Raw genomic sequence first — 21994 nt, 5'->3', positions numbered from 1 at the left:
CAGGTGTGCAGCGAGGTTGTGGGTTTCTCTGTCTCCTTCCCCTTTATAGCAGAGCTTAGGCAATGAGGAGCCCTTGTTAGGATAGAGTTTGACTTAAAATATGAAAGATGGGAAAGACAGGGTTAAAGTGTGGGAGTGGATCTGAGTTGTTCCCATCTGGCTTGCTTCACTCTGCAACCTTTGAAAGTGGAGGAAAACTTTCCTTGTGCACTTGAAGAAGCAGCATTACATAGCAAGACGTAAAACTTGAAATAATTTAATATGAATGTGATTTGCTTAAATCTCTGCTTGGCAAATTACAGTTCCCGTCACAGCAGCACTCCCCTTAACACATACAAGTTTCAGAGGTCTTAATGTTCTGTGTCTGTAAAAATAATTTCTTTCTTTCTCTTCCCTCTTTCCAGCATACGTGCCTCCTGCTGTGTGCTCCCCTCCTGGTCTCCCTCCTGCCTGTGGGGACTGTACCCTTATGGATGCCCCCATACAGATTTTCCGTGAGGAGCCAGACTCCACCTGCTCCCCAGGGCCCTGCTGGCCCCCCAGCACCAGCAGCAGCTGGCTCCCAGGCTGGGCAGACTATGACAGCAATGCCACTGGGGTCTTTGGGGACGGCCAGCACAACCACACCAGCATCTCCCCCGCCATTCCCATCATCATCACTGCTGTCTACTCGGTGGTCTTCGTTGTCGGCTTGGTGGGAAACTCCCTGGTCATGTTTGTCATCATAAGGTAAGAGGTTCTGGGTACCGGTTGGAAGAGGTGCAAAAGACTGTCCCTACGTTTGGCAGGGTGGGGGAGGGGGTGGATTATGGAAGCCCTACCGTGAGGAGCTGGAAAAAAGCAACTGAAATGACCCAAACCTTGTCAATCACAGTGGTTTTCCTGCACTTGTGTTAGAGACAGAAGGGACAAGCTGGTTAAATGTGATAAATCCTGCAGCCTGAGGGAAAGCGCTTGTGCCTGGAGCTGTGTTCATTGGCTGCCCTCTAGGGATGAGATGCTGCTGGCATCCGAGGGAAAAAAGCTGGAGTGAAAGAAGGAAACTTCTACAAGGTAGCTTTTATTTCCACTGTGAGGAGACCCCGAGGGACAGCTTATGTGTCCAGTCACGTGGACACTGATACATTGCTGCCTTGGCACCTAATGTTTTCTTTAACAAGCAGGGAAAGCCAGGAAATTATAAAGATAGGAAGAACAGTTTAATGTAAAGCAAGGGATGTTTTTTCTCTGTTTAGCAGTGTTTAACTCCAGTTGTTGGTGTTGAATTGAAGAAAGTAGAGAAAGTGCTGAAATACCTTTTCCATTGTTTTTCAGGAAAGAGGAGAAAGCTCTGTGTCTGTGTTAGTAAAGGTTTCAAACTAAGCCACTTGGTGAAAGGCACTGATACTTATGCTTGCACTTACACTTGTGTATTGGTGAATATTTTAGTTTGCACTGTGTTTCCTCTCTCTTTTTTGTCGTTTTCATTTGCAATCTGTAAGCATGCTTGGACAGTGCTGTTTAGCAGGGTAATAATGAGCAAACCAGGGTACTGAAATCATGCAACTTTTTGGACTCTTTCTCCACAGCCTGTTTGAATTCTGAAAAAGTTTCTGGGAAAAAAAAATCCCAGAATTGTGGAGTATTCATTGCTCCAATGAAATCAGCTTGTACATGGAAAAAATAGAGGTATTGGAAGGGATTCTCTTTTGTAAGGGATGCATGATAAGGGTCAAGCAATTGCAGAATGATGAAGTAACTGTCAGACTTGTTACAAGGGGAAGTTATGAGGACCACTGAAGCTGTTGATAAGGTACTTCAAAAAGATGAGTTATAATCGGGTGAATACTCTTGAATAATGAAAATAAATTTACTAGTCAGTGCAATAAAAAGAGATGCCTGTGGTCAGTTTAGAAAAAGTGCTTGGCTCCAGTTTTGTGACGTTGTGATTTTTATACCCCTACATGCCCTTTTGCCCTTCATTCAGGGTAGAGATTTAATTTCTTTTTGTATTTTTCTTTCAAGAAAAGAGACTCCATACTTGACAGTCATACAGCTGCAGAGGCAGAGATTTTCTAAGCCACCAGTCAGTAACAAAGACAGCTGATTAACTGGCCTGGGCAGTGGAAATGAATCCAAACAGCCCTAGAAGTTAGCATGTATGTATTATACTGGTGCACATATATTTGCTTTTTTCTCTCCTTCTGCTACCCTCCTAAGACTATTTTTGTAAGGCTCTAGATAGCTGTTGCTCACTTTCCTTTTAGTTCCTACATTAGCCTTTTGTTGAATTTTCTCTTGGCCCATCTCTTGATTACGTGGTAAAAAATAAATAAATGTGACAAAACACCCATTGGTACTTTTTCTTTTTTTTTTTTTTTCTTTTTTCTTTTATTTCACTCCTAGGTTTTCTGTGTGGCAAGTGCTTTAAACACTGATAGAATCATTAGCTGAAGTGCAGGCATACACAAGCCAACAGTTTTAAATTTTCTTATGGTCTTGAAATATTTCAAACGTTTGTAAAAGAGGTTTCATTTCTTCATTTTTTCCAAACCTCTCATGTCCCTTCATTTTTTCCTCACATACACTCTCTGCATGATTGTGTCTCAGGATGGATTTTAATGACCCATGAACAATGCACCCTGCAGTGATGTCCTTTTATGAGGAAAGACAAGGTCCTTGGGAAGTTTGTGAAAGAAGATGGCAAGGGAGAGGCAAATCCTGTCCCCCAGCCATCCCACAATACCCCTCCTCCAGCTGCCACAACTCCAAAGTGGGATGGGGATATACTGAGGCTCTTTTTTACCTTCCAGCTGAGTACAGGCTTTGTCTGAGGCCCTTTGCTGCTGTTTCTCAACTCTGAATTCGAGATCTGCTCTCCTCCTCCTAACCCCCTCTGGACAGGCAGGCAAGGCAGGCATGACTCCTTCTCCCTTTGCTCATTTAAATGTCTAATACTGTTAGAATAGTTCAGTTGTAATTATTATAATAATCATCTAGCCCAACTGCCTGACACTCCAGGCCTGACATTGGGTCACTTTTTGGGTCACAAAAAAAAAGGACCCCCCTGTGTTCTAAGCCTTTCAACCAAAGTATGGAAGTGTCAATGGTGCGGTAGATTTAGGAGACTCCAGAATCTTTAGATGCCTCAGAGAGAGGCTCAGATTCAGCCATAGACTGTGGTATCAGCAGGCCTTGGCCAATTCCTTGTTTTAATACCACTACAGGACTGGTTTTGCTACTTCTGCATAAGGGCTGCTAAAGAAGCTCATGGACACCAGTGAATCAGCATCTCAGCAGCTTGTGCATGGAGTGCTGGGTGAATGAAATCTCTTACAGGTCTGGTGGGGTGCTTTTCTGCTGAGAGGGAAAACGCAGAGTTTCCTCAGAGGAAAAAATAACAGGAGAATGCCACTTCAATCACATGTACAAACTCCTGACAGAAAAGTAGCTGAGTTTGATACAGTTTCTATGAGGAGAGATTTGTGCTGAAATCTGACTGGGAATGGTCCTTTAGTACAGTGTTGACAGCATGGCTTCTTAAACCATTTATCAGGAGACCTGGATTATTCTCTTGGTTTTACTATCAAGCTTTAACAATTTTTCCTGTCCTGATGAGGTCACTTGATGGTTTTCTCACATCTAAAATTGAGATGCTGGCGTTCACTGTCTTTAAACACACAGCAAAAGTCAGATTTAAAAGCCGAAGTCTAACCACTAAAACTTATAACAGAGCAAGACCAGGTCTATTGTAAACACCCTGGGCTCCTCAGACACACATTGAGTGATCATTTTTAACGTGCAGAAAAAGCTCTGCGTTGAGTAGACAGTGGACTGGCACTCTGTTCCTGCCCATGGCACTTGGCTGTCCCAGCGTGGGTGGTTTGCAGGAGCTCTCCCCGCGCTTGGATCAGCTGTGCAGCACCATCCCAAGGGGCTCTGCTGTCAGCTGGGAGGATGGACACTCCCTGCCAAGCCATGGCACGTGGGATGTAATGCTGTCCTGTGGCTGCTGCTTGGCCTGGGGAGAGAGTAAGAGAAAAAGAAGGCATCACATTGCCTCTTGTACTGGCAGGAAATACAAGCACTTTGTGGGAAGCACAGTTCTCCCCCATGGAGGAGGAGGGGAAACATGAAATGGGTTTGCAGATTGTCTGCTCAAGTTGTCTGACCTCACCTGAGGAAAGTCCTACAGCTGTGTGGTTCTTGGCATTACCAGAATCTACCTCAACCCCAAACTTTTCTTTTGAGATTAGCTTTACCTCAGAGGTTTCATAAGATATTTCTGGAGGGAAAATAGTAGGCTGAAGGGGATAAAAAAAACCTGTTTGTCCTTGGAAGCAAAAAAGCTTTTTTCTCCATTCCTCTTACCTCATCACTTTTTTCTTTCAAATTTAGTGCTGGCTGTAAGCAAGATCATAGTTTCTTGTGACAGCTGCAGGGAAGAAAATCTCCTGATTAAAGTTACAGCTTTAACTAGGATTTGCACCTATCAAAACCATAAACATACTCTGACAAAACTCTGGGAGATGCTCTCTCTTACCCTCTCCAGATGCACTTTTTCTATGTATTTACCTTACCCTCATTGTTCCTGAAGTAATTTACTGAGACCAACTGATATCAACAGGATCCCAAAGAGCCAATCCTGTATTTCTTTTAAAATTATCTTTCAAGCTTCCAGTGAACTGAGTAATTTTCTACATTCAAGAATTTTTAAGAAGAGGTTATGTTACAGATATGTAGATTGATTCCTAAGGGAAAAGAGAAACCTTATAATTCTCTGCTTAGTCTAATGTTGAAGAAAATGTTCTACCACTGATACATTTTTGTTCTTATATTCATTGAGCTGAACAGCATTTTACATAATGGGAAGAGTGTATTAAGAAATGCCATATAAAATTGAGTCTTTTCCAGATTGTTTTTAAAATTTCATCATCCTTCATTCCAAACAAAAATGAAAATATTTTTTAAAAAAGTACACAAGAATGAAATTGATTCAATACATTGGTTTGAATAAAAAATAGATTTTCATACCATCAGAAGATCACTTGTTAAATTGCTTTAAATTACTGTCCTAATTTTATGAAATTATATCTGGAAAGAATATTGTTCTGAAATGAAAATTTAAGCTCCAGAAAAGTCGACCTAACTGTATTACCTGTTCCCTATTGCTGGCAGTTTGCATGATTTCATTCTTTTATGAAATCAAGGCTTTGGCTGCTAAAGGCAAAGGGTGAACTCTACCATACTTTGTGAAGTTTAGGACTTTTAATGTTTCCTTTTCTAATCAAAAATCTGACAGTTTACTACTACCAGCAAAGAGGCATTAAATGGATTGATAGCAATTCATCACAGACTTCAAAGAGCATTTAGCCTTACCTCACTGAATGGAGGTGATTTTGATCAGTTCTGCAGCATTAGTTGAAACGTGACATAATTTCCATCACAACTTTGAAGAGTGATCATTACCAAAAGCTTTTACAGATGGCACAAAGTAAAAGGCAACAGGAAACAAGAAAGAGGACAGGCTTATAGAAGAGTATTGATAGTTTGAAAACACAGACCCTTAAAAAAAAATGTTACTATTTCTAATACTTTTAAAACCCAGCTAGACAGTGACTAAGTGAGACCTGGGATTTATAAGCTGACAAGAAACCAAATTCATGGTCATGCTGTGATAACAAGAGCTGATACTGAAAATAGGCAGGGAGAGCAGAGGAAAGGCTTGAAAGGAATATTTACCACAGACAGTATTAAAGAGAGGCTATAGCTTGTAGTGAATAATGTGTTTGGCTTCTGAAAAGTAATTTGGTATCCATCCAGACATTTCTGCTGGCCTAACAGCCAGGTAATCATTTAGTTCAGAGAAAGGCATAACTGGAATCAGTGTCTGGTAGCACGATGAATTACAGAGAACCTTTTTGAACTGGAAGAAAGTGAAAACTTAGAAGAACTTTCAAGTTTGGCTGCTAACAAGGCAGAAAGCTTGAGATAACTTTCCTATTGTCAGATGGGAGAGTGGTGGGTAGGTAGCTCATGATCCTGGAGGAAGCACAGGGAGGGTGCACAGTGAGGAGATGGTTTTGGGGGGCACAGACTGGCTAAGCCCTTCTGGTGAAGAGAAAGAAATGAGGGAAGAGTGGGGACCTTTCAGTTAGCTTTTTTTCTGAGAGAGTATTTTGAATTTGCTGAAAGGGTGTTGTAAAAGGAAATTCTTAACTGGGTGATTTGGATTCCTGAGACACATTAAGGACAAGGGAAGATAATCTTCCTGTCTTGCCCACTCTATCTAAACTGTGATTAATTTGTCCCTTTAAGTTAAATTCTCTGAAACAGATGAGTTCCCAAGATGAGTTTTGATTCCAGTTCCATATTTCTTTCTGAAGAAAAAGCATCCAGCTACACTTAACTTCCAGGAAGTATACTTCAGGTCTCCAGTTTGGTCCCCTCATCTCTAAATATCAGATAATTCTCTCAAAGTGAGGAATCTGTGCTCTTCTCTTTAAGGAAGACTTTGTGGACTTTGTGCTGTGCTTATTGCTATCTTCTTTTGTGAACTTAGATATGAGGAAGAGGCAGTAGGATTATCCTTTTGTCTACAGACAGGCATGAGTTCACAAACTGGATTAGTTGTGGGGAAAGGGTGTGTACAGATGCAACAAGGATATTGGAAGAGGGATGTCTGATCATGCTGGCATTCCACAAAATGTAAAAATGATATAAATAAAGAATATGCAAAAGTGCCCAGCACTTTTAAAAAAAATTATACAAAAATTAAATTGATTTAAGATATTGGTTGAAATTAATTCCAGATTTTGATAATATCAAAATATTACTTGTTTATTTGCTTTAAAGTGTCATGGTTCTATTGGGAAGTTGTCATGCCAGGCTGTGAATTACTTTTGAAATATTTATTTCTCCCAAAGCCAGAGGGTTCAGCTCTCAGATTCACCTACTAATCCTCATGGAAGTTAAAATTAATTTTAGGTAGTTTCCTGTTTTCAGTTTTGAGACATTATTTTCAATAAAATCTCTGTGTTCTTTTCATGAGTATGAGAAGACAATTTTCTTCAGTGTATGAATTTCTGCAAAGTCATGGTAAGAAAGCGAGCAGGTCCTTTGTGTTTTCTCCATTTCTAATACCAATCCACCTTTGTAACATGCAGCTGCTCATCTCTGCTCCAGAAGCCAGCAACGTGTTAAAAGTGAATGTCTAGAGTTCCCAAATTTAGCTGTGCTTCATGTGGAACACAGAGGATTTTATATTTGCTAAATGCACTTCCCACTGCATTGTGGTAGTCCAGCCACTGTGGCTACTGTTGGGCAACTGGCAAAAGCCTCCTTGAGTAGTGACAGATGAGAAGCTGCGTGGTAGGATTAGTTCAGACAATCTACTCAATGTTCATTTAATGCTCACACTCAGAAAAGTTTTGCTTTACCATGCTGCTGGATGATGGACTGCATCAGGACTTACTGTTAGACTCACCTTTCAGAATGACTGCTTCGTCAAAGTGGGCAGAAGAATATTTTCACCATGGAAGATACAAGCTGTGCTCTTCTGTTGACAGTGACTTAAATTTTTCTGCATTTCACTCGAATCATCTCCTTTGGGAATGTATGTGTTCAGCTGGTCTGTGCTATGGGCTTCCCTGAGGCAGGTGAGGAAAACAGATAAATGGGAGGAGTCCAGAGAAAGCCTCCCAGCTGCCTCCTAAGAGGGACTGATGACTTCTCCCTGAGCTGGCTCACTGCTGATATGTGCATTTGCTGTCTTGCCACATAATCCTATACTTGTTATAGAGTGAAGTCCCTTGTCTCCCATTAAACTTTACTATGGGACTGTTGACCAGAGATTTGGGTCTCCATACATCTGAGTGTGTAATTGTCCTATAAAACACTCCCAGCTGTGTCAGTTGTTATTCATCCCTGCGGCAAAATGGACGCCAGGTGCATTGTTTTGGGAAGAAGAGTGATATCCATACTCCAAGACTCCCAACTGAGTGGTTTCTGAGCTCTTTCCTTTTTTTCTGTCCTGCAGAAACATCTAGGGGAAGCAAACATGCAATAACTGTTGTCTGCTTCCAACAAGGAAAGAAAGACAGTGAGAAATCTTTTCCTGAGGCTATTATCCCTGTTTCCTTTAGCAATGAGATTTGTTCTCCTTGCCAGACAATCTCTGTCCCACTCAATTCCCTCTCCCATAAACCCATGGGAAGCACTTTGCCAAAGGAGTTCATGCCCTTTATTTAAAAAAAAAAAAAATTCTTCCAAGAAAAAAGGATAACAGGAAAGGTGGATGTCTCTGTTCAGAGACAGAGATTCAATGTTCACTAGAGCAATATACTTGTGACAAGTAAAAAGGATTGGAATGTTCTGTATAACACCCTGGGAACTCCCCATGGCATGACTGGTTGCCATGGGACAACATCTGCAGCAGCATGAAGTTTTTCAAGAGATAGCATAAGTTGCTTGACAAGGTCAGTATTCATCTCTACTTACCAATAGAGAGCAAAAAAATCGGGTATGTAGTGTAAGCTAATTGTCCAGGCTCTTTCATAATATTATTAAACATAATGGTTTTAGATAAAAGTACCAATTTTGTGAAATTCTGCATTCTCACTGATTCATTTTTAAGACACAGTGATTCACAGCACCTTGACCTCCAACTTCTCCTATCAAAGTCATGGAAGCAAAAATTTCTATTTTTTTTCTACCATTTCACAGTTTCTTGCAAGAGAGACTCTTGAGCTCACATAAAAATATTAAAAGCCTTTATCATAGAAGGAGAAAGATTAGTTCATTTTTGTTAAGTAGTGTGAATTTTCTTCCACATTGACCACTATATAAGTAGACTTGAACTAATGCAGAGCCTGGTTCTTTAGCTAAAGAAAAAACCTTCCACATCCAATCTAAATCCACAAGATCTTGTTCAGGTTCAGTTTATGGCTAGTGCAGAGAAGAAATGGTAGTGGAAAATGGTAAGGATTTTAACTATACCTTTTGACATTCACATAGATTATGCTCTCTGGGGAAAGAATAAAAGACAAATTTATGCTTTTCTTTTTTGAGCTGCTTTAAAATTGGTGTCTTTAGATGCTTATTAGTAAAGAGAATTCCACTTTATGATACAGTTTTGTAGACAACAATTTTTTGTCATGTCTTAAAAGATTTGATGATTAAGACAGGCAACCATTAAATATGTGCAGTTACAAGGTTTCCCTTTATTTAAAGTGTCATCTGAGGTCCTCTATTGCTAAAATGTGGCAATTTAAAACATGAAATTGTCATATAACCCAATACAAATATGTAAACTACAGCATATTAATTTTTATACTCTTTAAATGATTTTAGACTTCATTTCATATTGGTGTAATATTTTATATTGTATTATGAATATCCAAGAGAGAGCTGAACCATCCTTTTGACATGGTATGGGTTTGAAATAGATCCTCCTGGACTGTTTTTATGGTTTTTTCTTTCTGTTCTGATGCATTATTATAGTAAGCGTACTCGGAATATAGCCTTGAGATTTAGAGCTTTCCTGACTAAGCTTTCCAGCTGCTTGATCTTCATACACTTCATTCAGAGGAACCTAGTGGAACAGAGCCTGCATCCTGCTGATAGGTGTTTTTGCAATTTGCTTTAGATGTGCTTTAGCTTTAATTTTCATTCACTTACCCAGGTATCTGTGAAAAACCTGTGTTTGCTATTCCTCATTGTATTTTATGCTTTTGTACTTTCCCTCTGCAACTGGAGAATGTTGTAGTATATTTGTTAATTTTGCTCCCTTCCCCATCCCTGATTTCACACTGCAGGGAACATTTCATTACTTCATCCTATTACAGTTACATGAAAAAAGTTTGACCAGAGCCTCTTTCTCACCTTTTATCAGCTTTTCTAATGTTACAGTGTACTTTAGAATCACAGTCCTCTCCTCTGTTTGAGATAATAACTTTAAGGGGCACTACTAGAAGATTTTTTTTTTCTGAAAACACACCAGATCGTTAGTAGCATGCTTCCCTCTTCTGTTACCACAATTTCATTGATAGCATAGGCTGGAGGTGTGATTTCTTCTTATTTACTGTCTTAAAAGCATGTTCTACTGCAGGGGGAAAAGAACAGTAATGATGAGTTGACTGAGAAATGAGGGAAAATTTCTAGGGGTCAGTCTAATGTCAACCTCAAAGAACTTTCCATTTTTTTGGAAAGTAAACGATTCCTAATAGTTTTGCGAATTTTACTTTTGACACGTAAGTAGACATAATTTAAAACTTGCTCCTTAAAAATTTCACCATATACCCATAAAAAAAAAAAAAAGCATCCATATGAAAGTGTTGTGTTTCATCATGACTGTTTTTCTGCAGTTTTGATGTATCTTCTAGTTTTTAGTTTACAGAGACTTGAGGCCTGCTTATAGCTTTACAAGCAGTCTTGAGATCCACCAGCTTAAGTGATCAGAGTTTTTACTGCTGCTTGAAATTAGATTGTAGCACCTGGTTTAAAAGAGGGATTTTCCACTCCTATGTAGTATCAGAAATGTTGCCATTCTCTTAAGAAGTCTCTGTATTTAACAAGCCATTTTGTAGACATGGGATTTCCCATGAGCAGTTTATACAGCCATGGTTTATAAATATTATAATAGTCTTTGAAACTTGTACCTCAGACACTAAGAAAATGTCATTAATTGCTACTGTGCCACCTATGCTGCAATTATGTCCAGGTTTACATTATCTGTCCTGCTAAACTAATTAAAGCAGATAGAAATATTTTTAACTTAAATGAATTCAGATATTTGATCAAGAATTTTAATTTTGCAAAGGAAGACAAGATTCCCAGAATCACTGTTTTGACCTTGTTCAAATGAGTGAAGAGTATGGTGAGAAAACCCCAGACCACAAAAACATATTTCCTTCTATGTTTTGGTGCAATGGAATGAGTTGTAGGAAAGCAGACAAATCCCTTATCTTGTGGACTTTATCAGGGTCCACTTGAAAGGGTCTGACATCAGCAGCAGTCACTCTGTTACTTTATCTGGACTTTTGATTAAACCTGAAAGCACATATCTTCAGAGGCATGTAGGCATTTAATAATTTTTAGGTGTTTAATTTAAAACATTCAAAGCATGTTTTTTGGATGATTGAGTCCAGATTCTCAAAGGCATTTCTGAATTTTATAAACTTCTAAATGAATGTATGACTATATCTATACTGCCTGATAACTTTAAAGGCCAATACTACATTTACACACAGGCCAATGTTTCCAGGCAAAAGTAATCAAGCTGTTTATGAGCCCTGTTTTATAGCACTTTTTTGCTATTCTTCCACTGTAAGGCTAGGAAAGAGAAAAGGGGTAAGGGGAGCTGGGAAAATATGGCATATAGAGTTGTAATGGCACACACATTAAAGAATTGAATTAAAGTTGCAAGGAATGGGAAATGTGAGATATAAAGACTTTTGGATATTTGCTTTTTCAAGGCTAATAAAACCTTCTTAGATATTTCCCCCCAGTTTTCTGATTTTCTTAAAGGAAAAAAAGGTCAAGATAATTCTTTTATACTTTGAAAGCAAACTTTCCTTATCCAAACCCTTGGTGAAGTTTTTGAAGAACTACAGATATAATGATTCTGGAGAATGATTACTTGTGTCACCTCTGCTTATCAAAGGTCATTGCATTTCTTCTGAATGTTTCTCTGTTAAGTCTAGTAGCTTGTATTTGATTGAAGCAAACCCTTTGTAAAGCAGCAGACCTTGGTTTGCAGGCATCAGTGGATGGAAAAATTACTCCTTTCTTTTTCTCCATAATAATCACCTTAGCAGTTAAGAAACAGCTGTCATTGTTTCTAAGCTGAATTTGTCTCTCTTAAGAGTTTTATGTATTTGTTCTTGTTATGCTTTTCTGTGTAGTCTGAAAGAACTCTTCAGTACCTGCTATTTTCTCCCTGTGAAGGTCTTCAGACACTGTAATCAAGTCACCTCTTGGTGTTCTTTTTGATAAACTAAATGTGCTCAGCTCTTTAAGTTAGTCAAATAATTTTCCCCAGTCCCTTCTTTTATCTTTAGTGCTTTTTATGCAACCATTCCAACTTTCCGCTGTCTTTCTATTGCAATATGAACAAATATTCCAAATATCATCAGTGATGTCCATAGAAGTAAATTTGTCCTTCTACTATTCTATTTAATTTAATGGAAATTAGTCCATTTTAGCAGAGACTTCTGAGTGTTTAGTGAACTTTTGTTTGGTCTTACAGTTGAGACACACTTGAAGATGGTATTTTTTCTTTTTTTTTTTAACCAGGAGGGAAATTTTTGTCTGTTAATATGTCCTATATTTGCTTTTTTTCTAGCTGTAAGGACTCATATTTGTGTTTGATCAGTGCCTTAAGGGCTATAATGTGACTTACAGGACAAAATGTCTCCTCTCCTGGAGGGTCTGTTGAGGAGATTGATCTAGCTGGGGGCAGAAGCCCATCTCTGACTGATGGTTCAGTATGTGGGGGAGAAGGATGTATTCTCTCTTCCCTTCCAGTTTTTTTCCCTTTGCTTCAAACCACTATTTGGCTTTATTTCCTCGATAAGTCTTGATTGAAATGTTTTAGAAAAACCAATGTTATTTTTAACATTTCATATTGGTCATAAAATGAAATTCCTGCCCACTTTATTTTAATAGCTAGTTTACATATTGGGCACAACTTGACAGCACTGCTTAATTTCTTTTTAAAATATTTTTTTATCCTACACATCAAAGTTTTGAAGGCAATAGACACATTGTGCTATGTGTTCATTGTTTAAAGTGGTTGAATCTTATATTTCCACTGTAAATTATTAGCAACATATAGCAAAATGTAGCAATGTGTGTTTCTATGTATGTTACATGTACACATTCCAGTTTGGACACACACTCAAAATATGGGACTGAAGCTGTTTTGAGAAAGAAAATCTCATTAAATTCAATGATAAATTAACAGCAAGTATTGAGGAGAAGCATTTTAGAAAGGAGTATAAGTAAATTCCCATGTCAGCAGGCTCTCCAACATTCTTTGTGTCCATCACAGAGAGGGAGGCAGTCCTCCACAGACTGTCTCCCAAAACTGTCATTTGGGTCGAACAAGCAGGGTGTCACCTCAAAAAACAGATCCTATTTTTCTATGTAGGCTGAGGTTCTTACCAGCTGGACAAAACAAGGGCTTACTTTTGATGAAATTAAAGAATGCAAGAAATATACTGCTATGACAGTTTTTTTCCCCACTGTGGTATCCTACTTAAACAATTGTGATCTTTTGCATTATCAGTCATAAAAGAGAGGACTGGGAGTAGGTGATGGCAAGAAAGGAGAAGAAATTGGCAAGGAAGGTAAATGACTATGACTGTATCATCTAGCACTGTAGTGAATTCAAGGAAGACAAACTATCATGTAAGAAGCAGTCTGGCCCAGCAGACATAGCAATTAACTCATTTTCTTACTGGAGAATGGGATAAGAGTTTTTTCCATAAACCAAACCCAGAAATCTCACAATCACTGACAGATAGCTATAAGAAAAGGAAACAAAAACCATTTTGATCACTTCCAAATTTAACAGTGATATTTTCTTTTAGTGGGATTTGAGAAAATAGAATTGAAATTTGTCCAATTGGATTAAATTTATTCATATACCTGTTTTGCCTGTGGTAAATAGCTCTAACTGCTAACATAGGTGCTGAGAGATTGAATAAATTGTGTTTACTTTTGTCCCAAGGGTCTTGCATTGTGTGCATTTCTCTCACAGATGAGAAAAGACATAAGAAACCCCAACTATGGCAAAGCCTGACTGATGTAGTTACCTATCTGAATGGACAAAATCATATCTAGTAGTAATAGTGCCTTACTTTTTTCGTTCTGCAGGTACACAAAGATGAAGACAGCGACCAACATCTACATCTTCAACCTGGCTATGGCAGATGCCCTTGTTACCACAACCATGCCTTTCCAAAGCACTGAGTACCTGATGAACTCCTGGCCCTTTGGTGATGTGCTGTGTAAAATAGTGATTTCTATTGACTATTATAACATGTTTACCAGCATTTTCACACTCACCATGATGAGTGTTGATCGATACATTGCTGTGTGCCACCCTGTGAAGGCTCTGGACTTTCGTACACCTCTCAAAGCGAAGATAATCAACATCTGTATCTGGCTGCTGTCCTCATCTGTTGGTATATCAGCAATAGTTCTTGGAGGCACCAAAGTCAGGGAAGGTGAGTGTGAGCATTCAAAATTTAGCCTTTTTTATTTCTCAACTGACAATAAATTGTAGGTTTAAATATTGATCAAACCTTATTTATTCCTTCTTCAAAATTACATCTAAATTCCTGACATTTTGAAATATATAGTAAAGCATCGCAGTACAACATGTAAATCATTTAAGGTCACAAGCCCATACCAAAAAAAAAAGAACAAAATGCACTTTGGAGCAGTGCCTGTGCTAGAATGAGACCATCAAAAACTACAAGCAGACAGCAGGGGAAAATTATCAGGAGTTTAATCACAATGGGCAAATATAGAATCAGTTTAGCTTGAAACTTGAAATGTGGGCTTAAAGTTCTTTTTGTAGGTGTTGTGAGAGTAGTTCTGATGAAGTCCCAAGAGAAGAAACTAGAATTCTTGGAAATTTATTATCACCAGCCATTTCACAGGACTTGAAGGGATGGTGAAGAAAGGAAAAATCAGTAGCTGGAGAGAGAAAATTAAGGTAAATTATATATGAAGATCATATCTCAAGATCTCAAGATCATATTTTAAAAAGGATGGGAATTTATATGGAAACCTGGAAAAGCTGAGAACAAGGATTTTCACAGGAAATGGAAATTCAGGCTATGTCTGGGAAACAGCTGCAAGAACACAGAGTCAATGAAAACTGTATCCAGATCATGTACAGGCTTTGCTTGAAATGTCTGTTCCATGAAGGGCTGTGGATTTAGCCCCTATAGCCCCTGACTCATTACCCTGCTATGGGGTTAATCTGATTTTGAGATCTTCCTTGAGAAGGAAAGAGGAGAAGCATTTTCTCACACATGTGCTTCAAACCCACAGGTGTAAGTGCAGTGCAGGGGCATCTCGGTGTCTTCAAAAAGCTGGAGATTTCTAATAGTGTCCTTGGGTTGGGGTCATCCCATTACTGGATGGCTGGATAAAATACAGCCATCATAAAATAAAATACATAAAATAAAATAAAATTTATTTGGTAGGAGTCTTGTTTGAGATGTAAACAACCTTTTGAAAAATTATTCATAATTTCCTCCGCTATCAATGTTTTCTATTTAGAAAGGTTTCACTCCTGAGACAAATGTTTACCTAAGGGCACTGTTTCATCTGGCAGACAATAAATGCAGTACGTTAAGGTGTTTGACATAGACCAATGTGAAAAATCATTTCAGTAACAGCTGCTCAAGGGCTGATAGACTTGGATGAAGATATGTAGATGTTGTTCTTGCTGTTAGTCTTCTGTTATGTAGGTGACAGTGAAATCCTCTGGAAGCTCTTCTTTCAGTGCTTTGGGGGATCACATGTATTGGTCTGCAATGCTGTAGCTCTTCTTCCCAGTAAAGTTTTGACAGGCTCTATAAAACAAGGTCTACCTGGGGAAACATTAACTTCAGGCATATTTGGAGGAATGTTTTGCTACATAGGAGATCTTGAAGGCCATGGAACACTGGCTCAGGCAGGTGTTTTGTTGGAGCATGCTCAACTAACGGAATATTCCTGTCATTCAGTGTCAGCAGCACGTTTAGATCAAGGGGCTCCTCTGAGGCCAGCAATGATTAAATGTCTTTTCCACGCCATGTAGAAGGAAACCCTTTTTTATAACTTATGAAACAGAGACTGGTAATACAGAACACAGCTGGTCTAAATGAGGTTGGAAATATTGGCAGCTGCTTGTCAGCTGCTACTGTTCCTCCCTGCTTGTCTGATCTAAGGTCTCTCTTGAGCATTTAGTGTCAATTACCTTGTCTGGTGTGTTCATGAATTGCACTGATAAATGCTGAAGTGGAAAGGCGAGGATGCTCCCCTTGCCTGACAGCTGGAGCTCAGGCCTCAAACTTTATGTCATGTTGGTTAAAACAGTTGCTGTTTATATGCTTCAGGGCCTCTGTTGGATTCATATTTAAGCAACAACTGAACAGCAAATGGAAAGTCATTATACTTGAGGTACCCCCACCGTGCTCAGTTAATCTATTTTGTTATCCAGCTCAGAATTGCTCCCAGGTGTGTCCTTTTAGATACATTTTTCCATCAGAATAAATTTTACATCTGTGTAAAAGTTCCTGCTCTGGCCTTAATGGGGCTTTTCTTCCTGAAGAATTGTTCAGCTATCAAAAAAAAAAAAAAAAAAAGAGATATAAAATTAACTATTCATATTGCCAGTAAGGATATGAAGGGTATGAATGTGACACAATAAATATTATATATATAAATGTATGTTTCCTAGATCAATATAAAGATTAATCTTAAATGATAGTTTATCAAACACATTATAAAATATACTTACACCAAATACCATATAGAACTCAGTGTTTTTCCTTAAATATATCAATGTATTTGGAATATTTGGCTTTCAAAGTGGAAAATGTCAGTAGGAAATCTGAGGATTATGACCCTATTCATAAGTTCTGCAACTTTTCAGGCAGTAAAAATAGAATATAAATTGGATTTTATTATGTTCCACTTCCAAAGTTCCAGAAAATTAATATAGTGTTGTGCATTATGATCAGATTTTCTATTGACTGTTTTCTACTTGTAAAGTGGGAAAATGTAAATGGATTCCATAAATTACTATGCTATGGCATTACATGTATAAGTGAAATACATTAATATTAATGACTTTAGAATAAGATTTTTCATAGGAAGTAAACTGCAATGAGATGCAAGATAATAATTAAGTTTGTATCTGATAATTTGGAATTCTAAAATAACATTGCCAACTACAAATTATAGCAAAATACAGTGAGGATGACATAATAATTTTGATAAATATGTGAAATTATGTCAGTAGTTCTGAAGAGGCCATTTCTTCTGGGACTGGGTTTCATTGAGTAGCTGGATGTGGTCCGGAGCAGCCACCCCTGATCACACTTCATTTTCATCCCACACATCTGGAGGCAGCTTTACCAATTAAGATAATACAGCTGCATCTTGATTTTATGTTATGGCTGCTAAGCCATGATCTACTACAAATAACAGTAATAATTGACAGGAAAACTTTGAAGATGATTGTTGGCATTTCTAGAATGAAATTAAGTGAAAGCAAGTATGTTTATGAAAACCTACATCCCAAAGGATTTAGATAAGTTCACTGAGTGTCAAGTCATCCTTGTGCTGTCATCTGAGTATCCTGCTCAGCCTAGAAAAAATATGCCTTTTCCATTTTCAGCTTTCAGAATCATACATATTATTTAAAATAAAACCTCAAAATATTCAGCTTTTTTGGCTGTAAATATTTTCTATTAAAATGTTTCCATATTCAATATTGCCCCTTAACAGCTTTCTGATATCTAACCACAGAAGTGTGTGTATGGCACTATAATGATAACTTACTCCCCTAATTGTTTTTCAAAACAAATTCTCTGCAATATTTTTTTGATTTGGGAAGCATCTTTATAGCAGGGAAATATGGCCTGATTTTTTTTTCTGATGTGTCCTGATGGAGACAGATATGAAAAAGTGATGTGCAGGAGTATACTGAATTATTCCACTCTTAGATCTGAATCAATGAGAAACAATACATAATAATTTGTAGAGGACTGACAAACTCAGTAGGGAAAATGATAAAAAATCCATAGCACTTTACAGGATAAAATCTAAGCTACAATTCAGAGTGAAAAATCCCTGTGTTACTCTGACTTATCTTCAGTAGAGTTGAACTACTGACAGTAGTTGTAAATTTACTCCTCTTGTCTTTTCATTTATCTTATTACTTATTTTTCCATATGTTTTATATGCTGGAAGGCTCTAATGAGGTCAGCAAATGAAACCTCGAATATTTCATTCCTTAGCCGCCTCCTGTCAGATGATATATTTCTGCTAAATACATTGAAGTGACAGCCTGTGGCTCTGAATCCTGGCATGGGTGATGGGAAAGGGAGTGGGCTGATCTCCGTGGCCCAGAAACTGCAGTCTCTGCACAGGCTGCATTTTCAATGGCATGATTTGCAAAAGGAGTAGCTTCCATTTGACTCCATGCACACACGTATTTTATTTGCTTCTATTTAACGGAAAAGAAGATGTTTCCAGGGGTTTTTCTGAATGTAAGCATTTGTGTGTACTCTGTGTTGTAAAAGGCATACGGGAAAAGATTATTACACAATTATCATATACTGGCAAAATTTTCTTAATATCAAAACCTCCTTCAGCTTCTACTGTTCATGTTATCAAAACTCTTTCTCTACCCACAGACAAAAACATATATAGTTTGATAATAATGATGAGATTTCTACTTTGCTGAACATAGTACTCAATCTGGTTTTAAATCTCAGTGATATTCAAATAGAAACAACGTTACAGATTTTGTTTTTGTGCTCTTCTTTTTTAGATCCTCCCATGGGAAAGAAATTTCATGCAATATTTTGCATTTAAAAAAGCTCAAAACTCAGTCATTTCTAGACACAGCTGCGTAAAAACAGTTTCATTGCTAACTGAAAGCTTCCTTGGAGTTATTTAATGATAACTCCATTTATTAATATCGCAGTACATGCTAATCACTTTTCCTAGGTTACGTTATGATAATGACATTATTTAGAATATCTAATAATAAAGCAATTTTCTTCTTGCTTCCTTCATTTTTAGATACTGCTAGCACTGAATGCTCCTTGCAGTTTCCAGACAGAGATTATGTGTGGTGGGACATCTTCATGAAAATCTGTGTCTTTGTCTTTGCATTTGTTATTCCGGTTCTCATTATAATTGTTTGCTACACTCTGATGATTCTGCGCCTGAAAAGTGTACGGCTTCTCTCCGGGTCTCGAGAAAAAGATCGAAACCTGCGTCGCATCACCAGGCTGGTGCTTGTGGTTGTGGCAGTTTTTATCATCTGCTGGACTCCTATTCACATTTTCGTGCTGGTTGAGGCCTTAGGGGACGTGTCCCACAGCACTGCTGCCATATCCAGCTATTACTTCTGCATTGCTTTGGGTTACACCAACAGCAGCCTCAACCCAATCCTTTATGCCTTTTTGGATGAAAACTTCAAGAGATGCTTCAAGGACTTCTGCTTCCCCTTCAAGATGAGGATGGACAGGCAGAACACCAGCAGAATCAGAAACACTGTGCAAGACCCAGCTTACATGAGGGAAGCAGGTGGGGCAAACAAACCTGTATGACTAGTCGTGGAAATGTCATCTTACTGTCCTCAGGAGAGAGAGGAGTCCAACGACCTAGGACTGACACAGATTACGACTGCAGTTTGAAATTGACTCACCCAGATAGACATTTCTGGAATATTTCAGAAATCCTGGCAGTTTGAACTAAAGCAAGTTTATTATTGATAAACAAGAATCTCCTGAAAATCGGCTCAAATGAAAAGGACCTGGATGATGGTCAGGTTTTGGCACCATATCTGCTGTACTTGAGCCAGCACTAAAACACACATTTGCAGAGAGAAGAGATAGTGTTGCACCAGGTGATTCCGGATAAGAAGAGTTCTGGCTCTTCTCTTTACAATATGTAACATTGTAAAAGGCAACATTTGGTCTTAAAACTGAGCTATACCAGAAACTTCTGCCCCAACAGTGATTGCTTCTGAAGTACAGAGTTTGACAACTTGATCCTCTTAACAGTGAAGAGTGCTAGATTTCTGTGAACAATTCCAGAGCTATAATCAATATTGTCCTCAATTAATAAATCTGTAATCTTTGTTTGTGCTGTGAAAATCCAATTTAAGCATGATCTACCTACACACCAAAGTGATTTTATTGTGTCTGTGTATGGTAAAGCCTTTTGGCATTCAAAAATACTGGAATTTAATGGGAATTGTTATCATATGTTTAATCATCTCTGTGTAATGTTTTGTATGTGTGATTTTCCAAGGTGGTTGTTTCTTTATTGAGTCTGAATAATATAATATGCATTTTCAGAGTGTATATTGAACAAGAGGCTAGAAAACTTCAAATGCATCACTTGTTACAGAATTGATGAAAAGTCATGTTACATTCATTACATGGAGGAAACACTCTCATGTGTAACTTGTTTTCCTGGACAATATGTAAGCAGACTGAAATAAATATTTGACAAATTAGAATCAAGAGAAGTAGCACATGAACTAACTGGATCGATACAATGGAAATTAAATATTAGCGGATGCTTTAATGGCATTTGATGGAAAAAGTTCCTGGTTTATTGATGCTGATATATTTTCTTTGATACAGTCCTATGACTTCAGTAATTTTCTCTGTTTTCCTGCGAAGATAGAGGTGTCAAGGCACAGATAAATAAGTCACTAGCTTGCTGAAGGTAAGTTTATGGTAAAACAGAGCCTAACTTCCAGTCTGTAGACTTTTGTCTTCCTGATGTTATATATTACAACTCCCACTACTGCTGTTGCTGAAATTTGGAGGAATGCTCTCATTGTCTTCACCCTGAACGCATACACCACATATCTTCTTGTTAATTTTGTTCTTTTATACAAAAGAAGGAATAATCTGGGTGCCTTCATTTCATGGAAAATTTTCTCAGAAACACAATCTGATTTTGTCCTATCAGACCAAAAATGCCTTATGCACACCAGTATAAATAATGAGTTCTTTCTAGGACTAGCTGGCAGTCCAGTTCCTGTGGAAGTGCTGTAGAAAGTCAGCCTTCTGCAGGACTTCCATATACTTTATTGTTAATGCAGTCATGTATGCCAAATATTTTTTATATCATGTTGACAAATGCTGTTGCTGAAATATTCAAGATAACTCTTTTGGACAAGTCTAGCACTTTCGGATTATTTCTACATGAATAATGATTAGCTGGCCTCAGGATGTTTGCTTTACCTGGGGAAGTGAATGATTCTCACACAACTGTTGAGTCTCACCTCCCATTCTGTCATTCATTCATTATTTTTAACATGCATCCACCTTTCTAAATTAAGTCCTGACCTTTAAATGGCCACAAAAAGAGAATGTTTAAGGTAAAAGTTGAAAATCCAAGGTATTTATCAAGTTAGGAGCAAGTGAAATGGGAAAGAACTAGAATCTAATGAACTATTTTAATTCAAAATAACCTATGTTCCTGTTCATGACTTACCATTTGCATATGTAAGTCTGTGCTTGAATAGGGTTTTTGTTCTACACATTATGGGCAATGATTTGCTTTGTAATGAAAAATCAATGTTCTTAATTTGCAAAAAGGAGGCTTCTAATAATATTTTTGAGGTTTATGGTTTTAAGAAGAAGATCATCATTTCCATCACAGTGGGAGGAAATTATAACTTCCTAACAATTAATCTTGCAAAATGTTATAAGAATGTGTCCTAAAGGTTTATTTCTATCATGGAACATTAACAGCCAAATTAGTCTGAGTGCAGTAGAAAGGTGTCTCGGAAGTTTTCTTGTCAAACTGAGCTGCTTACTACACTTCACTGAAAAACAGCAGAAAACTGGCCAAGATATCTTTAACACATGAGAAAATACATTGAAAATGACACTATGCTCACAGAATCTGCTTCTAGAAGACTGAATTCCCATTGCAAAGCACTTCACTTTCTTTGTAACTCCAGGCCAATGACTTGCCCTCTCTCTTGTGCTGGCTCCAGGAGGCAGCAAGAGGTGAAGGCAGGGTAGGAGCTGGCCCAGGAGTAGGTCTGGGTGGGGAATGGGACAGCAGGGACAGGCTGTGCTGTCCCATGGGCCCTGAAGGATGGCAGCGTGGGGCAGACAGAGGCAGGCAGCCTGGGAACTGGTTGTACTTGCTGCAATCACTCTTACCTGCCTTTCTTTTTGGAGGTTCCAAAAATTCAATCCTGCAAAAGCATGGTCACGGACCTGCATGGTCGTGGACCTGCTTG

At 38.2% G+C, this 21994-nt stretch overlaps 1 protein-coding gene across 1 annotated transcript; it reads left to right on the top strand.

The window, feature by feature from the left end:
• Positions 1–465: 465 nt before the first annotated feature.
• OPRK1 (opioid receptor kappa 1) lies at positions 466–20295 on the top strand. Its single transcript, XM_053963661.1, has 3 exons — positions 466–729; positions 13858–14210; positions 18796–20295. The coding sequence occupies exons 1-3, from the start codon at positions 470–472 to the stop codon at positions 19326–19328; spliced, it is 1146 nt and encodes a 381-aa protein (XP_053819636.1). The 5' UTR covers positions 466–469; the 3' UTR covers positions 19329–20295.
• Positions 20296–21994: the final 1699 nt, after the last annotated feature.

This window comes from Vidua chalybeata, chromosome 1 (assembly GCF_026979565.1).
Source record: "Vidua chalybeata isolate OUT-0048 chromosome 1, bVidCha1 merged haplotype, whole genome shotgun sequence".
Taxonomy (NCBI): domain Eukaryota; kingdom Metazoa; phylum Chordata; class Aves; order Passeriformes; family Viduidae; genus Vidua; species Vidua chalybeata.
Note: the sequence above shows the minus strand (reverse complement) of the source record. Positions and strands in the feature narration are given on the sequence as shown.